This window comes from Sinocyclocheilus rhinocerous, unplaced genomic scaffold (assembly GCF_001515625.1).
Source record: "Sinocyclocheilus rhinocerous isolate Xijiao unplaced genomic scaffold, SAMN03320098_v1.1 scaffold1334, whole genome shotgun sequence".
In the NCBI taxonomy this organism is placed as follows: domain Eukaryota; kingdom Metazoa; phylum Chordata; class Actinopteri; order Cypriniformes; family Cyprinidae; genus Sinocyclocheilus; species Sinocyclocheilus rhinocerous.
In genome coordinates this window covers 639,720-653,988 of record NW_015626864.1, presented here as the reverse complement: position 1 = coordinate 653,988, position 14,269 = coordinate 639,720, and the positions used below count along the sequence as shown (strand labels likewise).

General features: G+C 37.0%; 1 protein-coding gene across 1 annotated transcript in view; it reads left to right on the top strand.

Moving 5' to 3' along the window:
- Nucleotides 1–2,818: 2,818 nt before the first annotated feature.
- The window catches only part of LOC107718878 (serine/threonine-protein kinase N1-like), a 16,484-nt gene continuing 5,033 nt past the window's right edge, over nucleotides 2,819–14,269 (top strand). Inside the window, exons 1-15 of the mRNA XM_016526122.1 lie at nucleotides 2,819–2,911; nucleotides 4,642–4,962; nucleotides 5,814–5,934; nucleotides 8,282–8,427; nucleotides 9,584–9,797; nucleotides 9,920–10,114; nucleotides 10,443–10,552; nucleotides 11,335–11,478; nucleotides 11,649–11,724; nucleotides 11,933–12,062; nucleotides 12,672–12,759; nucleotides 12,852–12,934; nucleotides 13,024–13,099; nucleotides 13,201–13,292; nucleotides 13,385–13,561. Of these exons, the coding sequence (XP_016381608.1) occupies nucleotides 2,825–2,911; nucleotides 4,642–4,962; nucleotides 5,814–5,934; nucleotides 8,282–8,427; nucleotides 9,584–9,797; nucleotides 9,920–10,114; nucleotides 10,443–10,552; nucleotides 11,335–11,478; nucleotides 11,649–11,724; nucleotides 11,933–12,062; nucleotides 12,672–12,759; nucleotides 12,852–12,934; nucleotides 13,024–13,099; nucleotides 13,201–13,292; nucleotides 13,385–13,561 (2,060 nt within the window). The 5' untranslated portion in view covers nucleotides 2,819–2,824. The remainder of the gene's footprint in view (nucleotides 2,912–4,641; nucleotides 4,963–5,813; nucleotides 5,935–8,281; nucleotides 8,428–9,583; nucleotides 9,798–9,919; nucleotides 10,115–10,442; nucleotides 10,553–11,334; nucleotides 11,479–11,648; nucleotides 11,725–11,932; nucleotides 12,063–12,671; nucleotides 12,760–12,851; nucleotides 12,935–13,023; nucleotides 13,100–13,200; nucleotides 13,293–13,384; nucleotides 13,562–14,269) is intronic.

The following is a 14,269-nucleotide window of genomic DNA, read 5'->3' as shown; positions in this document are numbered from 1 at the left end:
CCATGGCTCCTAGCTCCCTCCTCTCCACCGTGGCCCGTCAGTCCACCAGCTCTGCCGGGCTCCCTCGTCCCTCCGGCTTCACCTTGGTCTGTCATCGACCATCCTATCACGTTTAATTTTCATGTTGGTTTTCACTATTACTTTTACTATTTTGCAAGTTACTGAACAATAGAAACTAAGTCCAATTAATATAAGTTAAAAGTCCTTAAGCTGATTGAAGACAAGTAAGGTTAGAACAAAGAAACAAATGACAAGCAATGGAACAAATAAATACAACAGAACAAAGATACAAATTAAATAAACAGTGCTTTAATTTGCAGGCAAGTCTATTTAAAAGTAGTATTCAGGTAAGAAATCCTGGAGCAATTGAAGCAATCAAATGTAAAATGCAACACGATATGAATTAAATTTACATTGATTATTGTATTAAAGCTATAAAAGTTATTCAGTTATGAGCAGTGAGTGATTTTCTCTTTTTCCTTTGTTGTTTGATTAAAATTAAATGATACAGACCGCAGCAGGTTTATTAGGCAGCTGTCACTTTAAGGATCTGACACAATGGATCTAATATACTGACATGTCCTGTTTTCGGTTTACGAACTGTTTACGTTCACTTAAGACAAAACTGACTGTTTATGTGAACACTCACCAAGCAGGTGATTACATTTTGATATTTTTGTGTGCATCTGACCGTTTATTATGCCTAAAATATTCTTCACGTGCCTATGTTCCTCTCCATCTTGGACCGCGCACAGAAAGCTGCCTGTCGGTCATTACCGGATTTAGGCCTGTCGCAATAAACAATATATCGACTTAACGCACAATATATGTACATGACCTCAATCATTTTTGGCGATGCAATATATCAATATTCTTAAAAATTAAAAGTTTGTTGTCAGTTGGAAGTGTGTAGGCCTTCTTGCATTATTATGCTGTTACATTATGATTATATATTCAGTGGCATACAATGATCTTTAAAATGGGCAATATATAGCACAACAAAAAGTTGTTATCGTGACAGGCCTAACTGGATTCGATTCTCTTTTTTGGCTTATTGCACTTTTAATAACTCCTTTTAATGTCCAGCACATCCCACTTTTTACTTTCTCATTCATCCATATTTCTTTCTTGCACTAACATGTTAATAACTCCTGCCAACTGAAAGCTATGAGGATATATTAACATACTAACAAAATATGACACGTTTATAGGACATAAAAGGTCACAGTCTCTATGATTTGTTTGTAAAGTAGATTGTGGATGTCTTCAAGATCAATCACGATACAAAATCCTCAGATTGCCCACCCGTATTGGACCTTTTACAGACTAAAGGCTACTTTTAACATAACCAGTTACAACTTGGATTCAAAAACAAGTATATCGTTATATGTAATGTTCAATCATGACAACTCTCGGAAGATTTAACATGGTGATGGATATGAAAATGTTAATGTATTTGGTCTTGGCGGAACAGATCTGCTACGCTGCTGCTGAATTGCTGCTGCTGTTGGTTATTGCTGTAGTTGTAGATTATTGCTGCTGCTGCAAGCAAGTACAGGAACCTGCTACTGCCAATTCATACGGCGATACGGTGCCGTGAGTATTTAAGACATACTGCTGCTGCACAAATAGCATATAAAATAACCCATAGCAGATCTATACAGGTGGAGCTGGGGAAGGTGGAGGTTTTCAGAGAACTCTGAAAGCGTGCTGCAGGAATCTCTAGTGAATGCTAGCCAGCCATATAAATGCAAAGCAGTAAGCTCATTGGCTGCATATGCAGCATGAACCAATCAGCTTGTGCCAAGTTGTTTAACTCTCTGAATGTCATCAGTTACGTCAACAACCCATCAGCCTGCGCCATCTAGAGTTTCATGACTGAACTATATATTTATGGGGATCTATACACTACGCTCTCAGAAAAAAAGGTACAAAAACTGTCACTGGGGCGGTACCTTTTCAAAAGGTACACTTTTGTACCTTTTAAGTACTAAGATGTACACTTTAGGTACTAATATGAACCTTTAAGGTACTAACATGGACTCTTTAGGTACAAAGTTGTGCCTTTTGAAAAGGTACCACCCCAGTGACAACTTTTGTACCTTTTGTTCTGAGAGTGTACTGTTTAATAGTTCACTGATAATAATGAGAAATGTTACTTGAGCAGCAATTCAGAATATTAGATTGATTTCTGAAAGATCATGTGACACTGAAGACTGGAGTATTGATGCTGAACATTCAGCTCAGGAATAAATTACGCTAAAATATATTTAAATATAACAGTTATTTTAAATTGTAATAAAATTCACAGTATTACTGTATTTTTTTAATCAAATAGACTTCTTTCAGAAACATTAAAAAATCTTACTGACCACAAACTTTAGAACAGTCATGTACGTTTGGTTATTCCCCCCCCCACTACTTAGTTTATCTTGGTATATATCACTATCTCCCTCTCTCACACACATGTTGTAATGCTTTTCTCCATGTTCCTCTGAATTGTTTATGAAGGTCCTTCCTGCCTCAGTTTCTTAGAAGTCTTCTGTCACGCTGAATTAATATTTTTATAAACTCTTAAACTGACGAATAAATTAACAATGCCTGCACATTGTAAGCTAAATATTACTTGAAAAAGACACATTACACAGAAACAATAGCCTTATTCCCCATACTGGTGTCATCTATTAAAGCCAAGACTCGCAGAAAACAGGAAGAGACCATGCAGAGGTTTAACCGGATATCCTGCACAGGGAGGGCGACCCTCGACCACAGCTTTCCCTTCCCTCATCTCTTTCGCTCTCTTTTCCTTCATCTCTCTGTTTCTATGCTACTGGATATTAGTCTCATTGCCGGAGAGAGGAGAATGTGTTGGTCTGGTGAATGGGATCACTGGGAATATCTGGACATACAGGTGACATTCTATGATTGACAGGATTGTTGGTTGTCAAAATAATATCAACAGATGAAAAAATGCTTTTTTGCCAGTTGGATGTGTTTCTCATAGGTTGTGTAAGGAAGAGTGTTGCTATAGCAAATCAGTAGGAGATTATTGTCACCGTTGTATTCAGTTTCACAAATTATGACTGGTAGATAGTAAAACAATGTTAAAAATCACATAATTGTGTAAAAATTTGTTGGCTGACTGTTCTCGATTGTTTAGTGGGTGACTAGTGTGCAAACCCGCGTAACATGTAAAACGTTTGTTTGAGGTTTTATAAAGTGGTTTTAGTGTGTAACTAATTCTTCAGTGTTCTTTTGAAGTTTTGGCAAGCCGTTGTTGTGTATCTTTACATTTTTGCATAAAGTAAAATGCTCTTAGTAAATGATCCATCCTGTTCCTGCTGCATCTGATATATTTGCTTTTTTAATACCTCTGATCCCAGCATTGATTTTTTTCCCTGTTAAAGTAAACTTCTTCAGACTGTTTGCATTCATTTGTAATCAATGGCAGTTGCTTTCAAAAAGCTCTTTTGTCTAAGAGTTTATATTATCCCTCAAATTCGGTAAACTTTAAGCATAAACATTTTTTCCCCGCAAAAGCTTCTGGAGCATAATAAAATAAAACTGATTGATTTCAAATGCTCTGGGTTTTCATTTGTTAAACCAGTAGAAGCCGATGTCTTGACTTGCAAATGTTTTTGCCCAATTTATCTCTGGCAGGCAGGGGTATCTTTGGAAGCAATGAGTAGTATCCCAAAGTGGAAGTCAGCAGGATGGAAAACAATAGGGAAAATTACCCCAAATGTCTGGAATCCACCAGTAATTTGTAGTTAGTTGGTTTCAGAGCTGTGTAAATCTAATATAAGTAGCTTCAAGTAGGGTGATAGGCACTTTTTAGTTTGTTTCTGGGCACTTGTGTTTTGGGCCATAGATGCTGAGTGTATTTTGAGAATAATATTAGCAAAATTCTCCACAATTTCTAAGAGATATTTAAGATATTTACTCAAATTTTTTTTGTTAGGTTACAGAGGATAAACCTGGTGTAGATTGCAAAACTTTTTCAAATATCACAAGCTCCTTCTACTAAATTGAAATGACTTCTGCGCAATTTCCAGGAGTCAAGGTGCACAGGTTTATATCAGTCCACCAGGAAATAGAGTTGTGTTTAAAGGGACCAGGAAAGAAGTAGGCTAATCCGTGGAATGGGACAGTTTGACACTGACACTGCAATAAATTGTGATATTTAGTGGTATGCAAACGGTATATCCTAGAGCACAATTTTATATTCCCAATTTTGTTTTCCAACTGATGTAGGTGAAATAATTTATAATTCATTCACAGAGATTAGCCATATTTGACCACAAAATCTACACGTTAAAAATGGCTGCACTGTTATTTTTGTTATTTATTTTTCCATATCTCATAGATTTCAGATTTACCCAACAGCATGCAAAATTAAGAACATTGCACTTGTTGGTCAGATGGTCTTTTCCTGTGGGCACTTCTTGGCCAGATAATGTGGACGAGACTTCATGCCAACATTCAAAAGTCTGGCTATGTCAGTTGATCCTGAAGTGATCTCAGTGGAGTGCATTTAGTGAATTACTAAGATCTCTAAGATATCTGAAGCTGAATTTGACTTTGATCTGCAGTTAAGACTGGGACTGCTTCATCTTTAAACTTCATCTTTCTGTTTTGCAGAGTGATCCCGGTGGGTTGTCAGTACTAGAGCAGCTTGGCTTGGACCACAGCTCCGATTTCTCTGACTCGAGTGTTCAGCAGCGGTTGGATGAACAGAGAGAGCGAATCCGTAGGGAAATCCGGAAGGAGCTGAAGATTAAAGAGGGGGCAGAGAATCTCCGCAGAGCCACTACAGATAAACGAAATGCGCAGCAGGTGGAGAGTCAGTTGCGGAGCTCCAGTCGACGTCTGGACTCGCTCCACGCTCAGCTACAAGAGCTGGATGCTCATATCGTCGTCAAAGGGACAGATGATTCACGTGGTGAGTGGACACAGACTCCTGTATATGAGAGATGATGACTTAGTGATGTCATCAAAGAAAAATTGGCTTTTTAATTTTTTAAGAACAATTTGTCTAATTATTGTTTTACAATTAAAAAAAGTATTAAGAACCTTTTTAATTAAATGTTGGTTGGTAAGATATATATATATATATATATATGTATATTGATCATTAAAAATAAGTCTGTTATGTGTTTAATTTTGTGTTTCTTAATTTTTTTTGTGGAGACCATGATTTATTATATTATATATTTGTATTCAAGATTCTTTGATGAATATGAAGCTCAAAAGATTACTATTTATTTGAAATATGATTTGTTTGGAACAATAAAAGTCTTTGTCAGTTTAATGTGTCCTTGCTGAATGAAAGTATTAATTTATTTAAAAAAAAAAAAAAACCTAGCTGACCCCATATACTTTTGAACAGTAGTGTACCTACAGAGGCTCACAGTGTAAATGCGGTCAAATTAATTATGCTGCTTCCAAAATCAAAGGCAGCATCGCATATTCATGGTGAAGGCAATCCCAGAATGCACTTTGGTGTTCTGGGAAGATGCTGGATGAGGCAAGACACGTCATTATTTTTTTAAATGTCATTCAATACTCAAAGTGAAAATAAAAGTAGTTCAATCTAATTACAAATGGATTACTTTATCTAATATTTGTGTGTGCTGTATGTTTTTGAGTATTAGGGTATTGTACTATTAGGTTAGCAAAATGCATCCTCAAACTCAAACTCCAGTGCAACTTATGTAGGCAGCAAGGCCTATTTTGGAACAGAGCCAGTCTGTCAAAAGATGTTTATGCACTGTTTACTAACTACAATGGTGTGTGTTTGTGTGGGCTTTTAGGATAAGAAGATGTTGCAGACAGCTCAGCAGATGCTACAGGACAGCAAGACAAAGATTGACATCATCCGCATGCAGATCCGGAAAGCAGTGCAGGCCTACGAACACAATGATGATACACAGGGTATGACTGAGTGTGTGTGTGTGTGCTACTGCATTGTTGCTTTTAGAGTCTGATTTCTTAGATGAGCAGAAAACTAAACAGATCAATAACCACCTGAATCCCAGAAGACGAGTGGTGTGTGTTTTCAGGGTGTTTTTGGTTGTTTTTGGAGTTGGACGGTGTTTATTCAATCTGGAAAACAGCATGCACTCACACACATAAGCAGTAAGCGCAGGTCATACAGATCAATAAAGGTGTGTGTTATGACCCCGTATGGCTTGGAGTGAATCAAACACACATAGACACAAACACAGGGTCAGGTAACTGATGACGGTCAGTTCCCACTCTTTCCTTTACGCTTCATACACACACACCTCTTGATTAACAGTTTACAGCAAGAAGCTGTAATATAGAAGCACAAAGACATTTAAATAGATATTATTTAAAAGCATTAACGTAATTTTAATTAGTTAATTTTCATGCAAAGTAAATGTATCCCAGTAACCATTTAATAAATAGCTTTCAATCCTAAACTTATAAGTTCAAGTACATTTCTTTAACAGTATATACTAAATATCATATTAAAATTCAGCTCAGGAATAAAAGCGTTATTTTAAAATGTAATCATATTTCACAATATTACTGTGTTTTTGATCAAATAAATGCATCATCCTTTATATATACAGTGGGTACGGAAAGTATTCAGACCCCCTTAAATTTTTCACTCTTTGAATATGGGGTGCTGTGTGTACATTAATGAGGAAAAAAAATTAACTTAAATGATTTTAGCAAATGGCTGCAATATAACAAAGAGTGAAAAATTTAAGGGGGTCTGAATACTTTCCGTACCCACTGTATATATATTTTGCAGTGCAAAATATAATTAAAAATGATAAACAGCTTACATACACCTAAGCTTTACATGATGTTGCAGTAATTATAGCTGATTATAGCATAATTCAGTCAGACCAGAGAGACTGTATCATTACATTTTTACATTTACATTTAGTCATTTAGCAGACGCTTTTATCCAAAGCGACTTACAAATGAGGACAATAAAAGCAGTCAAAACTAACAAAAGAGCAACAATATATAAGTGCAAATGACAAGTCTCGGTTAGTCTAACGCAGTAGGGCAGGTCATTCCACCAGGAGGGAACAGTTAATGAAAAAGTCTGTATCATATCATATGAAACAAAAATAATACAGGCTCATAGCAGCATTAGTTAACACACATTCTTTAATACTCCTGTATAAACACACACACACACCTTCAATGTGTACATGTACACACACGCACTCCCCGAGAGTCTGTTTCCGAAATTATGGCACTGCATTCGGCTTCATGCCTTATTAGGACACACGAAAACCTCTGCAGTCAATCCTTCAATACTTAGTCGTTTCTTGAAGATGGTTAAGGACTCAGCTGCTCGGATTGATTTGGGCAGGTCATTCCACCAGGAGGGAACAGTTAATGAAAAAGTCTGTATCATATCATATGAAACAAAAATAATACAGGCTCATAGCAGCATTAGTTAACACACATTCTTTAATACTCCTGTATAAACACACACACACACACCTTCAATGTGTACATGTACACACACGCACTCCCCGAGAGTCTGTTTCCGAAATTATGGCACTGCATTCGGCTTCATGCCTTATTAGGACACACGAAAACCTCTGCAGTCAATCCTTCAATACTTCTCATTTTGTCATGTTTTTTTTTTTTTACCCTGAAGTCATTTGAAGCAGCTCATGGGGAAAGTATCGTGATGTATCAATAAATGATTTTACTGGGACAGTCCTAACACAGGCACTAGCTCCCACACGCTTGTCTAGTCTCAACTATATTAAAAATATATGGAAATCTGGAAATAGTAAACAGCATGTAGTCTCAATGTTAGGTTGGGATGTTTTGAACCCAACCGCTGGGTCAAAACAACCCGATAGCTGGGTTTGTCCCTTTTTAACCCAGCATTTTTTAAAGTGTAGACTTGATGTCTGTATGGGTTCACATTCAGTTCAGTTTCATTATGGTTAATGGGTAGTTGACATTTCAAGCAATGACAGCAGCATCCTGCAGTGTGACATGCTCGTCTTCATCTAAAACAATTTTAAACCGCATTTTTAGTATACTTTCAGATTTTGCACTTTATATATAAATGTTCTCTAATTCAAAAGAGGTGGTGCAGTTTGCAGTTTGAATTCTGTATTGTGTGGATTCATTTTGAAATGATATTCTTCTTCCTTGCTGTTTAATTACAAGGGCTGACATGGCTCTGACCCATTCAGGCTAATAGCTTGTATAATTCACTGTGGGAGTGATATTGATAGCCTAATATATCTGTTTGTGTATGTCTCTTCAGGAAAGCCTGACCCATGTGGTATGGAGCTACGGATTGAGGAGCTCAGACACCATTACCGCGTTGAGCACGCCGTCGCAGAGGGAGCAAAAAATGTCCTTAGACTTCTTGGAGCCAATAAAGTACAGGACAAGAAGGCCATGTCAGAGGTATTATATTATATTATATATTAGGGATTTTCCAGACCGACAACTGCTGCTTGTTATCCGAACAATAACCGTTAACTGATAAGATTAGAATAATAAATTAGTACTAAATAAAAATAGAATGGACAAGTATGATGTAAATAAGAGATTAACTGTGCGGTGTGTAGCTTCTTTGATTACTTTAAGTTAACTTTGTAAGATCGCGATGAACTGAGTGACAGCTTTCCAGTGATTATAAGGGGAGCGGTCTTTGTGCACTTTCTAGGCTATAATCCATTAGATTTTGAATACATTCACTCACGGATTCATTCTCTGCTAACCATTTATCCAGTATTGCCACTTGCCATTGTGTTGTGTTTACTACTACAGTTAGCTAAGTGAAAGTGGAGCAGGTGCTTGCTCAGCGAAATATGTTTAGGCGTGTGGTTGCACGTGTCGATACGTATAACATATATTAACATATATTTCTTTAACCTTGCAGCAAACATGGAAAAAAAACCTTTAAAAAATACCTTTTATAAACCATTTAACTGATAGTATTAATCGATCAAAATTCTTACTTTCGGTTAACGGTTAAGCGGTCAAAACTTACATTGTTACAAAAAATTTCAAAGTTTCAAATAATGAATGTTCTATTTATCAAAGAATCCTGAAAAAATGTATCACCGTTTCCACAAAAATATTAAACAGCACAACTGATTTTACTATTGATAATTATAAGCAATATTTCTTGAGCAAATCAGCATATTAGAATGATTTCTGAAGGATCATGTGACACTGAAGACTGGAATACATTCTGGAAAAGACTGGAAAATTCTGCTTTGCCATCACAGGATTAAATTTTAAGATATACGAAATCTTTCACAGTGTTGCTGTTTTTCTCTTTTTTTGTGTATATCAAATAAATTCTATTCTAAAAAAATTCTAAATTCTATATAATTAAAATAAATTCTTTAAACACATTAAAAAAATCTTACAGACCACATTATATCATTATATTATATGTAAACAGTAGCTTTCAATTTCAACTTGATTAAATAAACACACTGCTTTAATTATTATTGTAGTATCAACTATATACCGAAGTACTGGTAGTTTTGATGTCCCTGCACTCTTTTAATAGGTCATTCCTCATGTCTTCTTCTCTCGGCTTCTACAGGCTCAGTGTCGTCTGAGCGAGTCGTCTCAGAGGTTGGATCTGCTGAGAGATTCATTAGATCGGCGGTTAGCAGAACTTCCTGAGGATCATCCCAAAGCATCTGTTATCAAAGAGGAGCTGGTGTTAGCCTCCTCACCAGCGTTCAGTTCTCGACACGGCGCCCCCTACCTGCACAACCAGTACAGCACCCTCTCCAAACCCTCTCCCCTCACTGGTATTCAAAAACATAATTTACACCTAAAAATGTATGTTTATTTAATTTAATTTAGTAGAAGTCATCAGATACTGGCTTCTAAAATTAGATTTTTGTGTGTGTGTGTGTGTGTCTGTGTGCAGGCACCCTTCAGGTCACATTGCTGGGCTGTATGGGTGTGCTAGAGGTGGTTCCCGGACGTTCCCGTGGCAGCCAGGTAGTGTTGCCGTGTTACAGTCCGGGAGAAGGGCGGTCCTTTATGCGGAGTGGAAAAGGCCTATATAGTCGCAGCGGCAGCGTTAGCGGAAAAACACCCATCAAAGCAGACGAACTCTCCTGTGAGTGTGTGTGTGTGTTTGGAGGATGGAGGATTCATAGTGTGATTAGTCCGTGGTGATGTGTGAGTTTTGATATAACTCAGTCTGTTGTGTCGGTCATGTGCGACGACAGCTTTGCATTGAACAGAACCGGATGTAGTGCATCTGAGCTAATAACACATGGGGTGTTGCATTATCATGCTGGCGAGTGATTGGTTGACGTATTCAACATATTTACTGAGCTTGAACTCACAAAAATCATTCAGAAAGTGTATGAGAAATCAGGAAATATTGACCTTAATTTGATCTCAATTAAAAGATACATTTGTATTCATGTCGGTGTGTGCAGCGGAGGTAAGCGCAGTACTGAAGCTGGATAACACAGTCGTGGGTCAGACAGCGTGGAAGACGGTTGGAGAACAGGGCTGGGATCAGACCTTCACCATAGAGCTGGAGAGAGTGAGTTCAGTTCTCTGTTAATAGTAGATTTACACAGATTAGAGGTTCAGCGTCGGTTTCATTAATTAAAGCTCCAGGTAATAAGCTGTAATTATAATTACAAAATCAAAAACCGTTGGCTGTGTAACATCAGTGACTTTACCGCTGGAACATCTCAAATAACTCTTACACAAGCAAGGGCATGCTATTCTTATCTAGGGAAAAAAGCAGATTGCACATGCAGAATGGTTAACAGCCATGCAAATTAGGACTTGCATGGTTCTATGTCTTTTTTCGGTCAGGATATATAATATCTGGACAATTATTCGTTAAATTAAGCTGAACAAATACTGATTCTGATCTCCTTGACCGGTGTCTTTGTTGTTAACTAAAACTGAAACTATTAAAAATAGTTTTCTGTAACTGAAATAAAGCTGAAATGAAATGAATATTTGATGAAAAACCTAAACGAAAAAAATATTACCTTGTAATCTAACTGAAATAAGTTTAAGTATTAAATGTACCAAAACTGAAATAAAAATAAATTAAAACTGAACAGAAATATAAAAAACCTAATAATAACAATAATAACAAAAGCACATAAATAAATTACTAAAACATGAACTAAAATTAATATACATTTAAAAGCTGTTTAAATTGATAAAATGTAAATGTATATCTTCAATGCAGTCGCTTTGGATAAAAGTGTCTGCCAAATGCATAAATGAATATAAATGTAATGTAATACTAAAAACACTGCCTCTGATATTGATATTGATCATTGTGTGTCTTTATGTGTGCAGTCCAGAGAGATGGAGATCGCAGTGTACTGGAGAGACTACCGATCTCTGTGTGCGCTGAAATTTCTCAAGTTGGAGGATTTTCTGGACAACCAGAAACACAGAGTACAACTAGAGCTAGAACCACAGGGACTGCTGTTGGCAGAGGTGCACACACATGTTGACTCAAAAATATGTCTCTTATGTCCATAAAGGGAGTCTGCCTCACTGCTTATTGCAAAAGTTGCTTTATAAATGCACCCAAACCAAATAAATGTGCTAAACTGGCCACCATTGAAATATGTGGGTGACATATGTGTACCATCTGTCTGCCTCAGGTTACCTTCTTTAACCCCGTCATCGAGAGGGTTCCACGGCTAAAACGGCAGAAGAAAGTTTTCTCCAAGCAACAGGGTAAGAGACGGAGATAAAGGTTTTCTCTGTTTACAATAAATGCTGGAATCTGTTGATTAATTTATCCAAATGCACTTAAAATTGACCTGAATGTAATTTCACCTTGACTTTAATTTATGACACATGACTTGAATTGTGTTGAGCGCCATCTAGTGGTCAGAGGTTAAACAGTGGTGTTTCCTGTGTGTGTGTTTGTGGTCACATGCAGGTAAAGCCTTCTTGCGAGCTCGGCAGATGAATGTTGATATCGGCACGTGGGTGAGGTTACTGAGGAATGCCATACCAACCGTCAACAACACAGGAACCTACAGCCCTCACGCACACACAGTACAGACAGGGTAAATCACACACAAAAACAGACATAGTACATGTGCATTTATACGTAAAAATAATTAAAAGGATCACCCGCAGAGCTTGTACAAACTTCGCAAATTTGTGATGAGAATTGTTAATAAATGTAAAGTTTTCCATTAAAAAAAGCTTTTAAGATTAATATATCATTATTGCAATTTTACATTTGTTTTGTAAAATAATAATAATAATAATAAAATACGTGTTTTTTTATTTTACAGTACTTACAATAGTTTTATTACCGTAGTAATATTTCTTTATTGGTTTGTGTCATTTATATAATTTAATAAAATAAAATATTTTATTAATAATAATAATAATAATAATAATGTATAGTCATATCGAATAGGTTCCATAAAAAACCAACAGTGTGAATTGTTTTAATTATTTTAAATTTTTTAATTATTTTAATTTAGCTAACATTATAACTTTTATTAACACTTGTCTGTTATTCAAGTCTAAACCTCAACTAGAGTGCAACTAATTTACTAAACAGTATTAGTATTGTAAAATAAGTGGATCTGGTTAACTAGCTCATGTCCTACAAGGTGGAATGTGTTTTTAGTTGTCGTTACTTATGTATTTGTGTGTTACAGGGAGATATCGGTGGAGAAGTTGAGTTTAGACTGTGACTCACCAATGAAGGTGGACGTTCGGCGAGATGTGATGGACACAAGCATTCCGGTGAGAGACTTTCTCTATAACTCCTCCCCTTTCCTCTTTAACCCCTCCCCATCTCCCTGTAACTCCTCCCCTCTCTCTGCTTCTTGGCACAGGAACGACAACAGGCCACTGAGCCCGTCTCTGCTCCTGACCTCACCACACCTGAACGTCAAATCAGAACACATTCACTGAGCAGGTACACTCAAACACAGGATATAAAGATTCCCAGGTATATCTGAGTCTTTATAGTGGTTTCTAAGTTTGTGTGTGTTTGTGTGTGAACAGTAAACAGAAGAAGACTGCTTTGAGCCTGCAGGATTTCAGACTAATAGCTGTTCTTGGCAGAGGCCATTTTGGAAAGGTAGTCTTCATCCTTCCTTGCCTTCTATCATTTCTTTGATCCTACAGCTTCTCCCCTCCTAGCATTCTCTCTGAAATTTTCATCATATCCGTGTCTGTCAGGTTCTGTTGACAGAATACAAGAAGTCAGGCAATATGTACGCCATTAAAGCCCTGAAGAAAGGAGACATCGTGGCCAGAGATGAAGTAGAAAGGTAAACAAAATAACTTTTTCCTTGTTGATTCCTTCTCTTTTCATGAAATGAGTTTTAAATTTTTTTCTTGTTTCTTTCTCTCTTTCCCTCAGTTTGATGTGTGAAAAGCGCATTTTCGAGACCGTGAACAGTGCGCAGCACCCCTTCCTCGTGAACCTGTTTGCATGTTTCCAGACCCCAGAGCATGTGTGTTTTGTCATGGAGTACACGGCAGGTGGCGACCTAATGATGCACATACATGCAGACGTCTTCACCGAGCCACGAGCTGTGTATGTAAACCCTTTTGTCAGGTTTTACTATTCCGGACTGTCTCCACAAAGATCAAAAAACCTAAAATTACACACACTACTGTTCAAAAGATTTTTTTAATGTTTTGAAAGAATTCTCACCAAGACTGCATTTATTCGATCAAAAATACAGTAAACAGTAATATTGTGAAATATTATTACAATTTAAAATAACTTTATTCTATTTTAATACATATTAAAATGTAATTTATTCCTGTGATGCAAAGCTGAATTTTCAGCATCATTACTCCAGTCTTCAGTGTCACATGACCCTTCAGAAATCTTTCTAATATGCTGATTTGCTGCTCAAGAACTATTTATTATCATTATCAAACAGTTAAAAACTGTTTTGCTGCAAGCGATTTCTGGAAGCCAAGGTTGACATTTGAAATCACCAAAACAACCACGCCCCTACCCCAAAAGGGTCTCGCCCCTATTTTGATAGCTCCGCCCCACACATACGTACGCAACCCAGGCAACGATTAGTTCTGTTAAACAAAGCAAAACCAATGTTAAACCATGTCTACACCGGACGCGAGCGGTGCGAAAAAAATACTATAGAACTCATTATAATCAGTGATGCTGTCTACACCATAGATATATACACATATCTGTGGTCTACACTGGATGCGGCGCGGCACGACACGACAAATCCCCGACAGAAAACTGCTGCTGCGTTCTATTCATGAC